This window comes from Lepidochelys olivacea, assembly GCF_965140295.1.
Source record: "Lepidochelys olivacea isolate rLepOli2 genome assembly, chromosome: 14".
Classification (NCBI taxonomy): Eukaryota; Metazoa; Chordata; order Testudines; family Cheloniidae; genus Lepidochelys; species Lepidochelys olivacea.
The window spans coordinates 29,265,673-29,279,560 of NC_140424.1; the positions used below are offsets into that span (position 1 = coordinate 29,265,673).

The window sequence follows — 13,888 nt, forward strand, 5'->3', positions numbered from 1 at the left end:
GAATATAGTGTAAATTTAACAAAAGCTAGAAAAACAATGACTCTTTACTTCTGTATTAAGAAAGTAACTTTGTGAAGCTAAGGATCATTCTGAAGGCAAATTCAAATGTATATAATTATTATAGCTCAAAATTCAGCATTGTTTAGATACGTTTCTAGCTAGAAATGGCTGCAGTGAAACATACAAAAGCTGGGGGTACAAGAATCACCGGACTGGAAGGGACCTCGAGAGGTCATCTAGTCCAGTCCCTTGCAACAGTGTAAAACAGAGGGGATTAACTCAGATTTTATGGAATTAGTAGGCAATTTTATAAGTATGAAAGATCAGAAAGCAATTTGAGTAACCCAAGTTTTCAAATTAAAGTTAATCAAGCAGGTTTAGGGAGTGTTCTTAGAAAGTTGATAGGCAGATAGTGTACTGCAGGGGGAGATTTTGGTGTTTGAGTTAATAGGTAGAGGAGAGAGAGATTGTTCAAGATAATTCCACAGAAAAACACTAACATTCATATATAGAAAGAGAACTATCATAAAGTACCCTGCTTTGGGTATTTAAAGTAGACAAAGAAAATAGGAATTAGTTAAATTCATAAACCAAGATTGGAATGAAACTACTGTGTAGTGTGAGGTATTAACACATTATATTATTCTGTAGTTAAAAATACACAGCACAACTGAAATTAGCATAAAAGTATTCTGAAGTATAGAACACACACAAATAAAGATCGTAGTGAGATTTTGAAGTTAGAAGACAGCTTTCCTCACTCACACATACAGAGTAATGATACAAGAGTGAGAGATCAAAGGACTTGCAAGTAATTGTCACTCACACTTGTAAAAAACAGAACAGTCACAGGGGTTAAGTGTAAAATACAGGACAGAGTAGAACAGTGAACAACAAAGTTACAAGTTCTCAGTAGCAGTTACAGTTAGGAACTGAGCTGAAAGAGAACAAAAAGTAATCAAACAATGAATTTCCATAAAAATATGAAAAGGAGAACTTGTGGCACCTTAAAGACTAACCAATTTTATTTGAGCATAAGCTTTCGTGAGCTACAGCTCACTTCATCCAATGAAGTGCGCTGTAGCTCACGAAAGCTTATGCTCAAATAAATTGGTTAGTCTCTAAGGTGCCACAAGTACTCCTTTTCTTTTTGCGAATACAGACTAACACGGCTGCTACTCTGAAACCTGTAATAAAAATATAACAACACAATAAGAACAGCTGAACTTTAGTTATGTTCTCATCAAACCAAAAAGATTTGAAGGGTAGCTCTATTAAGCAGTAAACTAAGTGAAGTGACATCAACATTACAGACGCAAGGTGTGAAGAATAACTCTGGCAGCTACAGTGGAAAGCATGCAGTTTAATCAGCACCAGCTCAGTTTTAGTCTATGCCTACACTATGGACCTTACAGCAGCACAACTGTACCACAGCAGCTGCGCCGCTGCAATGTCTCCTGTATAGACAGTCAATGCCGGCGGGGGAGAGCTTTCCCACCAGCATAATTAAATCACCCCCAATGAGCGGCGGTAGCTACGTCAGCGGGAGACCGTCTCCACCGACATAGTGCTGTCCACACTGGTGCTTCTGTCAGTGAGACTTATGTTGGTCAGGGGTGTGTTTTTTTCCCACACCCCTGAGCCACACAATTTTTGCTGACAAAAGTGCTAGTGTAGACAAAGCCTCAGTTACAATGTTGTCATTTTCAAATTCTATTAGCCCAGTTATGCTCTTCAGAGTATTTCCCCCAATCTTAAACTGCTTTAAGGCTCGATTTTTTAAATCACTATTGCTAGTGAAATTCTTTTTTCTTTTGCACCATTTGAAATTAGGAAATATTTTATAGTTGTAAGTAAGTTGTTAGGTTTATATGAGTTTGGTATTTTCCAATTAAGAGCGCCTAAGAGCCCAAGAGTCTGGTTTAATGGAAAAGAACTCAACTCCAATGGGTTCAGTGTTCTAGGAAAACAATAATTATTCTCTCCAAGGTCAAATTCTGACTTCCTTTAAAGCACAGAAATTCCCTATAGAATTTTAGCAATAAGAATTGAAATCTTTCTGCACTTTTAAGTAGGTAGAATTTCTCACCCTTCGTTCCATTGTTCAGTGTGCAGTCTTCTTCATGGTGGAAGTTAGGATAACGTCAATGTAAGGAGTCATTAGAGCAAAGGATCTGGAGACAAGGTTACCACCTGACAGGTAGGTGATCTCACCACAAGACTATTGAGTTAGTCTCACTTTCTTTCTCTGGCCCAATGACTAAGTATTTATATACAGTGGAACTGTTTTACTGGGATAGACCGAGTGAGTCCCACAGCCAGACTTGCTCTGTGGCTAGGGTACTACTCTGAGAGTGGGCAGATCCATGTTCAAATTCTTTTACCTCATCAGGTGGAGGGGGGACTTGAACTAAGGGTCTTCCACATCTGTGCTAAAGGTTACAAAGAATGTTGTCTTTCTCCTCCTCAATCCCCCGTTGTTTTGTGCTGAGTTACATGGCTTCAGAACATGCCCCATCATGAATTGCAAGACCAGGGAGGCGCCTATCTCTGTGAGAGGGATGGGGCTTAGACCACACCACTTTCATTGGCATGTCCCATTGGCTAGCTTTGGTGGCTCCCCACCTGCTGGCCTTTGTGAATCACAATCTAAAATGCCTATATCACCCCATTCATTTTCTATGGAGCCTAGCCTGCTAACTCAGGCTTTGTGGATCCCAGTGTGGTATCTGTGATTTTCTAGGTACCTAAAAGTTAGGTATTGCAATCCTCAAGTGTCACAGCACCTCAGTCCCTTGGAGCATCGAGGTCTAAAACACTATCAAGTATAAATTAGAAGTCACATTCTATAAAATGAAGCTGGTTCTAGGTCAGGGGGAGTCAATAGGTCAACCATAGGCCAAATCCGGGCCACCAGACACTTTTGAATGGGCCCCAAAAATCTTTTTGTTATTGTTGTTTTTTATTATTATTATTTGCTCTGAAGCCTGAACCTTGACTATACTTTGACCAAGAAATCTGGACCTTGATAAAAATAATTGATACCCCTGTGAGAACATCAAAAGTAAAACTGGGAGATGAAGGAGGATGTTCACAGTTTCTTGAGAAGTCATAAATCAAATGCAGTTACAATGTGCAAATCTTATCTAAGCCTCTTGCTCTGCATGGCTCTGTCCCAGGAAGATGATTTCATTTTCTGCTTTAATAAACATTTCATGTCCTAGTTACATAGCCACTACAGCCTGGCCTGACTCTTTAAAATTCATGGGAATCAGAAAAGGTCCTTCACTTGGCCCAATCCTAGCCAGGACATTTCTAGGGTGTGTGTCCTATGTGGATTCTCTTATGTGTACTGAGGTTTGAGCTGTGCCGGAAGTCTTTCCCACAGTCAGTGCACTTATAGGGTTTCTCACCACTGTGGAGTCTCTTATGTGACAGAAGGTGTGAGCTGCTTCTAAAGCTTTTCCCACACTCATTGCATGTGTAAGGTCTCTCACCTGTGTGGGATCTCTGGTGATTAGAAAGGGCTGAGTTGTTATAGAAACTTTTCCCACAGTGAAGACACTTGTAGGGTCTCTCTCCACTGTGGATTCTTTGATGTTCAGAAAGGGCTGAGCTTGCACGGAAGCTTTTCCCACATTCGGAGCACTTAAAGGGTTTCTCCCCTGTGTGGATCCTCTGGTGAGTAGTAAGGGTTGACCTGCGAGTGAAGCTTTTCCCACATTCAGGGCAGTTATATGGTTTCTCTCCTGTGTGGGTTGTATGATGTGATCGAAGATGTGAGAGGCAACTAAAGGTTTTCCCACACTCATTGCATTTATAGGGTCTCTCCCCTGTGTGGGTTCTCTGATGATCATTGAGTTCTACACTGTAACTGAAGCTTTTCCCACAGTCAGGGCAGCTATAGGGTTTCTCTCCTGTGTGAATTCTCTGATGCTTAATAAGGGATGAACTTTGACTGAAGCTTTTCCCACACTCATTGCATTGGTAGGGTCTCTCTCCTGTATGGGTTCTCTGATGTGATAGAAGGTTTGAGCTCTGAATGAAGCTTTTCCCGCAAGTAGGGCATTCATAGGGTTTCTCCCCTGTGTGGGTTCTCTGATGTGATAGAAGATTTGAGCTCACACGGAAGCTTTTCCCACACTCACTGCATTCATAAGGTTTCTCTCCTGTGTGGATTCTTTGATGCTGAATAAGGGTTGAGCTCCGACTGAAGCCTTTCCCACAGTCAGGGCAGTTATAGGTCTTCTTTCGTTCGTGGACTGTACGATGTGTAATTAGGGCTGAGCTCTGTTTGAATCTTTTCCCACAGTCCAGGCATGTGTAGGGTCTCTCTCCTGTATGGGTTCTCTGGTGTCTAGTAAGTTGTGATCTGCACCGGAAACTTTTCCTACAGTCACCGCATGTGTAGGGTGTCTTACCAATGGGGATTCTCTGTTGAACAGTGTCTTTGTTTTTCTTGATCCATATTTTCTGGTCAGAGGATTTACACTGTCTCTGCCCCGGCTGGTTTTCTTGCATGCAAAAGTCAGTGCAGGCCAGAGGGGCAGCATCTCCATGCTCAGGAATCTGGGAAGCCTCCCCTTCAGATCTTCCTGATGTCCTGTGCGGTTCCAATTGCTCAGGATGTTCCTGATTCTCCTCCTTGTTCTCATTCACCATCCTATCACCTGCTGAAACAAAGAGAATCCAGACACAAGTCATTCCCTGTGCCAGGGGGAAAGGGAACCTCAGAAAGGGGAACAGCAAAGGGCAGAACAAACCAAAGTAACTGCTGAGGAGATTGAAATATCAGCAGCTGAACCCTACCCACCTCCAAAACCTGCCCCAGAGGAGAGAGAGAGGAGGGGACCTATCCTTCAAATATAGATGAAGGCAGGGGCTGAAGGGTCAGACAGCCTTGATGAAAATGCCTAAGTGACATCTGCCATGAGGATTCAATAATTGGTTTCTGATTCCTCACCTGTGTAGGCATCTCTCAGAATCCCCCATTCCTGGAGACTGGGGACCCACAGTTTCTCCTCTCGTTCCAGCCAGGAGGTCACACTGGGTTTGGAAACTGGAAATCCTGCATCGGTGGGGGAAGGAAATAAGTGCTGATCTTGTTCATTAAGTGAGTGCTGTTACTACTTCCAGATCCAGGAGCTGAATAAGCAACCCAGAAAGGGTCCTTCCTCTCCCCACCCCCACACTACAAGAATTGAGCTATAAATCAGTCAGATCCCTTGACACGCTGGTCTAGACCAAGGGTTCATCCATTCTGCCTAGGGAATTGCCATAACATATTTCTCTAGGGAGATGAGCAGAATCATTTTGCTCTCTAGACATATGGGGTACAATCAAGTCTCCATCACTGCCAAATATACCACCCTCTTCCAACACACACAAGTCACTCCCTAACACAAGCCAGACGTGGAAGATACCTTGTGATCTTATTGGGCTGGGGATTATGTCTCATTATGTCTAAGGCTATGATTTTGTCATGGAGGTCGTGGAAGTCACGGAATCTATGACTTCCAGAGACCTCCATGACTTCAGCCCACGGTGGCTCGGAGCTGCGGAGTCCCCCAACTGCCCTTGGTGGCTCAGATCCAGGTGGCCACTGAGGGTGGGGGGAGATCCGAGCCGCCATGGGCGGTGAGGGAACCCCACAGTTCATGACCACCGTGGGCAGTGGGGGCCCCCCGCAGCTCTGAGCAATGAGTGGTGGGGGGACCCTGGAGCTCCAAGTGTCAGGAATGGTGGGTCCCCCAGAGCTGCCCAACCACCATGGGCGGTGGGGAACTCCAGAGCCCCAGCAGCGATGGGTGCTGGAGCCTTCTCCCTCCCCATTTTGTCATGGATATTTTTAGTAAAATCATGGACAGGTCTCCGGTTTCCATGAATTCTTCTTTATTGCCTGTAACTTTTACTAAAAATATCCATGACAAAATCAGAAACTTTTGTCATTTTTGTTGCTCTCCTCTGGACTCCCTTTAATTTGTCCACTTCTTTCTTAAAATGTGGCACCCAGGACTGGAAACAGTCCTCCGGCTGAGACTTCCCCAGTGCGGAGTTGATCAGGACAGTTACCTCCTGGGTCTTACATATGACACTCCTGTTGATACACCTCAGCATATTAGCCTTTTTCACAACTACATCACATTTTTGACTCATATTCAATTTGTGATCCACTATAACTCAGAGTTCCTTCTCAGCAGTAGTACTGTATCACAGTTCCCTAGTTCGCTTATGAGAAAGGTCATATAGAACGATTTCAAAAGCTTTACTAAAATTAAGATAAATCATGTCTAGTGCTTCCTCCAAGCCACTTGGCCAGTAACCCTGTCAAAGAAGGACATTAGGTTAGTTTGACATGGTTTTTTCTTGACAAATACATGTTGGCTATTATTTATTATCTCATTATCCTCTTGGTGCTTACAAATTGACTGTTTAATAATTTGGTTCAGAATCTTTCCAGGTATCAAAGTTAGGTTGACTCATCTATAATTCCCAAGGTCCTCTTTGTTCCCCTTTTAAAGATAGTTTGCCCTGCTCCAGTCCTCTAGGACCTCACTCTCCTCAATAAGTTCTGAAAGAAAACTGATCCTGCTTTCAAGATTGCTTCATCTAGTTGGTTAAGTACCAGGGGTGAATTTTGTCGGGCCCTGACAACTTGAATAAATCTAACAGAGTATTTTTTTAACCTGTTCTTTTCCTATTCTGGCTTGTGTGCCTTCCTTCTTAATAGTAGATGTGGTTAACATTTGGTCACAATTAACTTTTTTAGTTAAGACTAAAGCAAAATATGTTGCCTTTTATTAGCTCTCCTTCCCTGCCAAGTAGAGAACACTTTCCTTCATCTTTCTCTAGTTCCTAATGTATTTAAAGAACCTCTTATTGCCTTTTACATTCTTTGCTATGTGCAACACATTTGGTGCCCTAGCCTTTCCAGTCGTGTCCCTACATGCTCCTACTACCCTCTCATTTCCATCCTCCACAACCTCTCCAGGTACCCACTTTGGTGGGATTCCTTTTCAATTTTCAGGTTATTGAAAAATCTCCTGATGCAGCCATATTGGCCTCTTGACTATTTTTCCTACCTTTCTTCACATCAGGATAGTTTGCTGCTGTGCCTTGAATATTGTCTCTTTGAGAAAGTGTCAGCTCTCTTTCAGTCCTTTTTTGCTTAGATTTTCTTCCCATGGAACCATACCTACTAATTCTCTAAGTCTGCTTTTTGAAGTCCATTGTCCTTGTTCTGCTGATCTCAAGTCATATTTTCCCTAGATGCAAGATGCATCCCAACAAATTCAACTACCGCATCCCCATAATCTCCCAGGTGCCCAGTCAAGCAAATCTCTTAAATTTAGCACTTGAGTTCCATTGACTTTCATGAAATTAAGCACCTGCGTAGGTGCTTTGTGACTAGTGATGGTTTGCTGAATTGGGCCTTGAGACCAGCCACAGGACTGACTGGCTTTCCAACTAATGTACAAATCTGCAAACATATGTTTTTAGATGTATAGGCTAGACAGGAATATTATGAACATCTAGTCTGACGTCCTGTATCAAACACAGGCCAGAGAACCTCACCCAAAGATTGCTCCATCAATCCCATATCTTGTGGTTGAGTTAGACTATATTTATTAGAAAGAGACATCCAAATGATGAAGACTCCACCACACCCTTGGGTAATGTACTCCATTGACTATGACTGGCCTGAATTCACCCATCTTCAGCTTCTACTCATTGAATCACATTCTGACTTTGGCTGCTAGATTAAGGAACCTTCTCAGAAATTTTCTCTTCATGTAGGCACTTATGTCTTCAAAACACCTCTCAACCTTCTTCTGGATGAACTTAATAGACTGAGCTCCATAAGTCTCTCAAGTCTTGTCTATACGATGGCTTAAGTTGATGTAAATTACATTGCTTAGGGGTGTGAAACCCCCCCCCCCCCCGCTGAGCAATGTAACTTACAATCGACCTAATGCAGTGTCTGTGCTCTCCTGCTGACATAAGTTCCGCCTCTCATTGAGGAGAAGTAATTATGTCAATGGGAGAGCATCAATCACAGTGGTGCTGATTTAGCACGGTAGTGAAGCAAAGCTTTTACTCAAAGGCAGATTTTCCAGACCTCAGCTCATTCTTGTGGGACCAGAGAGGTTAAAATTGAATTTCAAAGTGGCCTGACAACCCAGTTAGCAGGGGCTGGATGTCTAACTCCCTTGGGTATCTTTGAAAGTCACAGCCTCAGAGACTTACAAGAGCTTCAAGTGTGTAGTAGTGCATGAAACTGAACCTAGGTCTTCTGATTCCAAGTGCAGCGCCTGAAACACAAGACCCCTCCTCACTTTTTTCTACTCTAGTGATGTTCCACAAATAGTACTCCCAGATTTTAAATTACTTCATAAGCCCTCACTCAGTGCAGAGCTCAATGACTCTCACTGAGAGAAATCATAATTTCACAGAAATCAACCCCAGTGAGGGACAGACACCAGGAACAACAGCCTCCTTGCAAGAATTCAGCACACTGGCACAAGAAAGAAGCTTTAGCAGAAACTGGCCACAGCCCCATAACACTGGTACATGCCCTTCCGGACTAGTAGAAGAGGGAAGAACACCTTGGTACCTCCTGCTAAAACAACTGGCTGAGGCAGAACGTAGGCAAGATGCAGATAAAGCTCATTTGAAAATCTGGCCACTTAGGCAAAGCTGAGACACTTGTCCAGCTCTGAGGTCACAAAGTGCTCAGAGGCCCAAGAGGACGGAAGTAACCCCAGGAACAGTGAAGAGAGAGTGAGTTTGTCTCGCTTGAAAACCTTGGTTATGGAAGGGTAGCACCATTGTTATATCCCTGACTCTGCTGTCCTGTGTGAGGGCATGTGGAGGGGACAGTCTCTCACACACAGGAGCTGGGGAGTATATAGACTGACCCCTTGAAGCATGGGCGGGGGGGGGGGGGGGAATCATTGAAGAACCCTGCACAGAAGACAACGCAGCTATTTTTCAGCCCTCCCGCCCCCAGCTTCTAATACCAGAGAGGACAGGAATCCTTACCTAGTGAGGTCACAGTCTCATAATTCTCCTGCATCACATCCCTGTAGAGGGCTCTCTGACCTGGGTCCAGCAGAGCCCATTCCTCCTTGGAGAAATACACAGCCACCTCCTCGAAGGTCACCAGCTCCACTGCAGCCATTTCCCTTCCCTGTCTCTCCATGGACTGGATGACCTGGAGCGAAATGTGGATGTTATTCTGCAACCTGTCAGGGCAAGAAGTGTGACTCGGAAGTTTCAGAAGGGATTTAGTCCATTTCAAACCCTGATTTCCCCCAGACTTTCTCTACCATTCTAGGGGAATGCTAAATTAGCGGCCTACATTTGGATTTAGGTGTCTAAATTGTGCTCCTGTATTTAAAGATCCCATCCTTCATCACTTTATTTATAGTACAGACCCATCTCCTCCTACCAGAACTAAACCCACAGAGATATTTTTAAATCCTCTCAGTCACAGAGATTAAGTGAAATCCAGGAGACCACTCAGAAGTTTGATATTAAACACATGAGTGTTTGTGGAATGAGATCCTAAAATTTATAGAGTTTAAGGCCTGATAGGACCACTGGATCATCTAGTCCGACTTTCTGTATGTCAGAGACCATTAACTGTTACCCAGCTAACCCTGCATCTCCTCAAAGGCCTATGTTTGGCCAAAACATATTTTCTAAAAGTTATCCAGTGTTGATTTGAAGACATCAAGAAACAGAGAATCTACCACTTCTTTGGTAATTTGTTCCAGAGATTAATCACTTCCACTATTAAAATTTATGCCTAATTTCTAATCGGATTTATCTGGCTTCAGCGTCCAGATACCAGCTTATGCTAGCCCTTTATTACCACTATTTTCTGTCCCCGAAGGTACTCATACAATGTAATCAAGTCACCTCCCAGTCTTCCAATATATTTATTTTTCATGATAAACTAAACATATTGAGCTCTTGATGTTTCTCAATGTAAGGATTTTTCTCCCTCCCATGAATCACATTTGTGGCTGTTGCCTACATTCTCTAAAAAGTCTCTGGCAAAAGAGATTTTGCCAGACTAGAGAGAGAACTGTGTCTGACATAGGAATTCCTTCTTTGTCAATGTAAAATGTCTAGTCGAAATTCTTAAAGCGCTAGAACTGGTTAAAAGGAAACAATCCTTTTTGTAATGGTAAAATTGTAACTTGCTTTTGTTCCCATTCCCTTTTCATTAACAGGCTAATTGGCTTCTCATCAAACTTTCCAAAATAAATTCACAGAGGACAGAAACTGTAAAGATAAACATAGCAATTGCCAGACTACATGAGAGGCCAGATGCATCTAGTAACTGTGAGGATGTTATAAACAACTGAAGAGGCTCCTTGAGTCTGAAATTGTGTAGCCAACAGTAACTGTCAGTGTCACTCTGTGCTCCAGCTGTACAGATTCAAGGATCCACTTTGAAAGATTCCCCCTGACACTGTCCCCAGGGCAGAGCATCCCCCCAGAAGCGCGGAGACTAGGCAGAGGCAGGAACTGGCTTTTCCTCTCCCTGCGCCTCAGCTTGTCCAGGAAAAAAATCCCGTTGCCCCTGCCAGTCTCTGCCCCATCTCCCCTCCCCTCGGGCTGGGAGACTCGGTCCCTGGCCCTGCGCGGTCGCTCTGCCGGCGCTCAGGGGGGCAGAGCCGGGGAGGGGGGTGGGGGGGTCGGGGAGGGCAGCAGCTCTGGGACTCGCAGACCCCCGCCCCCCCGGGAGCAGAGCTGGGGCGAGGGGGGGCCGTTGGTGCAGAGTCACTTTCCTGCCCGGCCCCGGCCCTTCCCCCGGGTCTCTCCCCTCACCTGCAGGCTCCGGCTCAGGGGCTGGTGTCGGCAGAGCCCGGGGCTGCCCAGGGGCTGGGTCCAGCCCCCGCAGAAAGTCCCCCGGCTGGGCCCCGAGGGGCGCTGGGGAAGGGCTCTCCCCGCACACACCCGCTGGGCAGCGGCAGCAGCGGCTCCGCCCCGGCTCACAATGGAGGAGGTGAGGGAGGCTGCAGCAGCTGCAGCGTCTGACCCAGGAAGTTCAACCCTCATCTGCTGAGCAGCAGTAGCAGCTGCTGCCCTCCCCTCACTCTGCCTTTGCTACCGGCAGACTCTGCTTCCTGCAAAACAGACATAAAGGTGGGAGAAAGGGGCAAATTGGAGGGGTGGGATGTGGCCACTGTGTAGCGAGGGCAGAGGAAGGAGAGGGCCAGATATATAAAACCAAAGGCAGGGTGCTGGAGCTGGGGCTCAGGAAGTGGGACACGCTCTCAGCAGCACCCTGTATCTCCATATGGTTTGATGCGCAGTGCAGCCCCCTGCCCAGATAAGGCAGCTAGTCTCTGTCTGAGATGATGTACTAAGCTGCCCAAAGGAGACTGTATTGAGGATTCAGTCAATATTTTTTACACACACACACAAATTGTGTTTTGTGTCTGTGTATGTTTAAATTAATTCTGTCAGCTGACATAGAGGTAAGATTCAGATCCATGCAACCTTCGCAAATTTGACCTATCTGCTCTTGCTATTGCCTGAGCTGGACGGACCCCTTTTCCTACAGTAACTGATTTTTCACTGTTTTTAATTATTTGTTTTTATAAGTTATCACCAAGGTATTCAGGTATTGGTCCCCTGCTCGCTGTCTGCAGTAATATGCAAGTACCTTAAAGAGGCTGGAGTTGGTCCCTATTAGCACGGACACATCAGAGACACCTTTAGGGTCAGGGCATATTAAAGCTGCAGTGTCCACCTCCTGTCTTACCCCAGCGATCTCTTCTGGGAATTCCAGGTGTACAATGACATACCCCTGATAAGGGTATTCATCCATGCTGAGACCACACAGGCCAAGCCCTGTCAAGGGCTGTATAGGCAGATGCATAAGCATCTGCTGGTAGAAAGACTGGAATATGATAGTCACTTGGGATCCCGTGTCAAGCACTGTTCTACATTCTGTCCCTTCAACCTTTACAGTGACCTCAGCTCGAGGTCCTATCAATCCTGGTGGGATTCGGGTGGCATGGTTCTTCGCAGGGGAGCCTCCAAACCCTGCAGGCCTAGGCGGCTCCCTTCCCAGGCCCTGGGGCCGTTTCCCGACTTTCCCCAGGTGGTCCTCAGCTTTTGGTATACTAGCGGGGGATTCTCTGCATTCTGACACCTGGCAGCAATGTGCCCATCCTGGCCACACCGGTAGCAGAAGAAGGATTGCCCTTTCCCATGTTGCCGGGGTGGGGCAGAGGTTCTAAATGTAGTCTTCTGGACCGTGGTAACGGGGTTCCTTGTACCCTGAAGTCTTTGCTGAATCGATAGTATTCTCTAGTTCAGCCACTTTCTGTGTCAGGACCTGCACTCGTTGGGTAAGTTCCTCTTGAGGATTCACCATCAGTGCCTTGGGTGTTTGTATGGATGTTGTGGCAGTTGCCTGGGGTGGCTGAACCTCCCAAACCTCACCAGCTGCCTGCCTCTCTTCCTCCTCTCGGACCTCTTTTATCAGTCGAGAGTAACCCGGTGGATTGTCTTGGGTACCTGCCTGAAAGGCAGTAAGAGAACATTAGCAGTGGTAGAGCAGCCGACCGAGGGAGGGCTCCCTGAAGGAGTGCTGGTTCTTAGTGGAGTCATAACCCTACCTGCTGAAGCCCAGGAAGAGGTGACTATACTGATTGCTAATGAAACGAGTCGTGATATTTTTGTGAAGCAAGGACAAAAGATAGCAGACCTCTTTGAGCCCGAGTCAATTGTAACCCCCCAGTGTGAAACTCAAGTTCTGACGATAGACCCAGCAAAGTTTGACTTTGGAGATTCACCAGTGTCCGAGGAGTGGAAAGATCGCCTGAGGAAGAAACTTTGTGAAAGATCCAAGGTGTTCTCACTGCATGAGTGGGATGTGGGATGTGCAAAAGGAGTAGAACACAATATCAGACTACATGACTCTCGACCTTTCAGGGAGAGATCTAGGAAGATTGCTCTCTCTGAGATGGAAGATGTGCGATATCATCTTCAGGAGCTGGCTGCGAATGGCATCATTACAGAGTCCCGCAGCCAATACGCCTCGCCCATTGTGGTAGTCCGTAAAAAGAATGGGAAAATCCAGATGTGTATTGACTACCGCACCCTAAACAGCCGTACTGTGGTCGACCAGTACACTATGCCTCGAGTGCAAGATGCCTTAGACTGTTTGCTGGGAAGCCAGTGGTTCTCTGTGTTGGATCTTCGAAGTGGGTACTACCAGATCCCTCTGGGAGAAGAAGATAAGGAGAAGACAGCCTTCATCTGCCCATTAGGGTTCTATCAGTTCGAATGCATGCCCCAAGGGATTTCTGGAGCACCTGCCACCTTTCAACGTCTCATGGAGAGAGTTGTGGGAGACATGAATTTACTGCAAGTGTTAGTTTATTTGGATGACCTGATTGTGTTTGGAAGAACCTTAGAGGAGCATGAAGAAAGACTTCTTAAAGTGCTTGATAGGTTGGAGGATTATGGTCTGAAGCTTTCAATTGACAAATGCCAGTTCTGCAGAACCTCAGTGAAGTATGTGGGTCACATCGTGTCCCAAGAGGGTGTGAGTACTGATCCTGATAAAATAGAAGCACTCACTACATGGCCACGTCCAAGTAACTACAGAGAACTCAAGACCTTTCTTGGATTTAGTGGCTACTACCGCAGGTTTGTGAAAAACTATGCTACGATTGTAAAGCCTCTGAATGATCTTACCAGGGGACATCAGTCCAGCAAGAACAAATCTAAGACCAAGAATAAGGGGAGGTCCCCAAAGCCTCCTGTGCAGAGACACTATGGCCCCTTTGCACCATTTGGGCCACGGTGGGATGAGAGATGTGAAAGGGCTTTTCGAGAAATCATTACTTGCCTAACT

General features: G+C 45.5%; 1 protein-coding gene across 1 annotated transcript; it reads right to left on the reverse strand.

The window, feature by feature from the left end:
• Positions 1-1,106: 1,106 nt before the first annotated feature.
• LOC311530258 (uncharacterized protein) lies at positions 1,107-11,073 on the reverse strand (the record flags this gene model as incomplete). The annotated part of the gene is made up of 4 exons (XM_084646719.1): positions 1,107-4,673; positions 4,964-5,068; positions 9,043-9,214; positions 10,843-11,073. 4 exons carry the CDS (start codon positions 11,071-11,073, stop codon positions 3,316-3,318), a joined length of 1,866 nt encoding a protein of 621 aa, XP_084502845.1. The 3' UTR covers positions 1,107-3,315.
• Between the last annotated feature and the right edge of the window lie 2,815 nt (positions 11,074-13,888).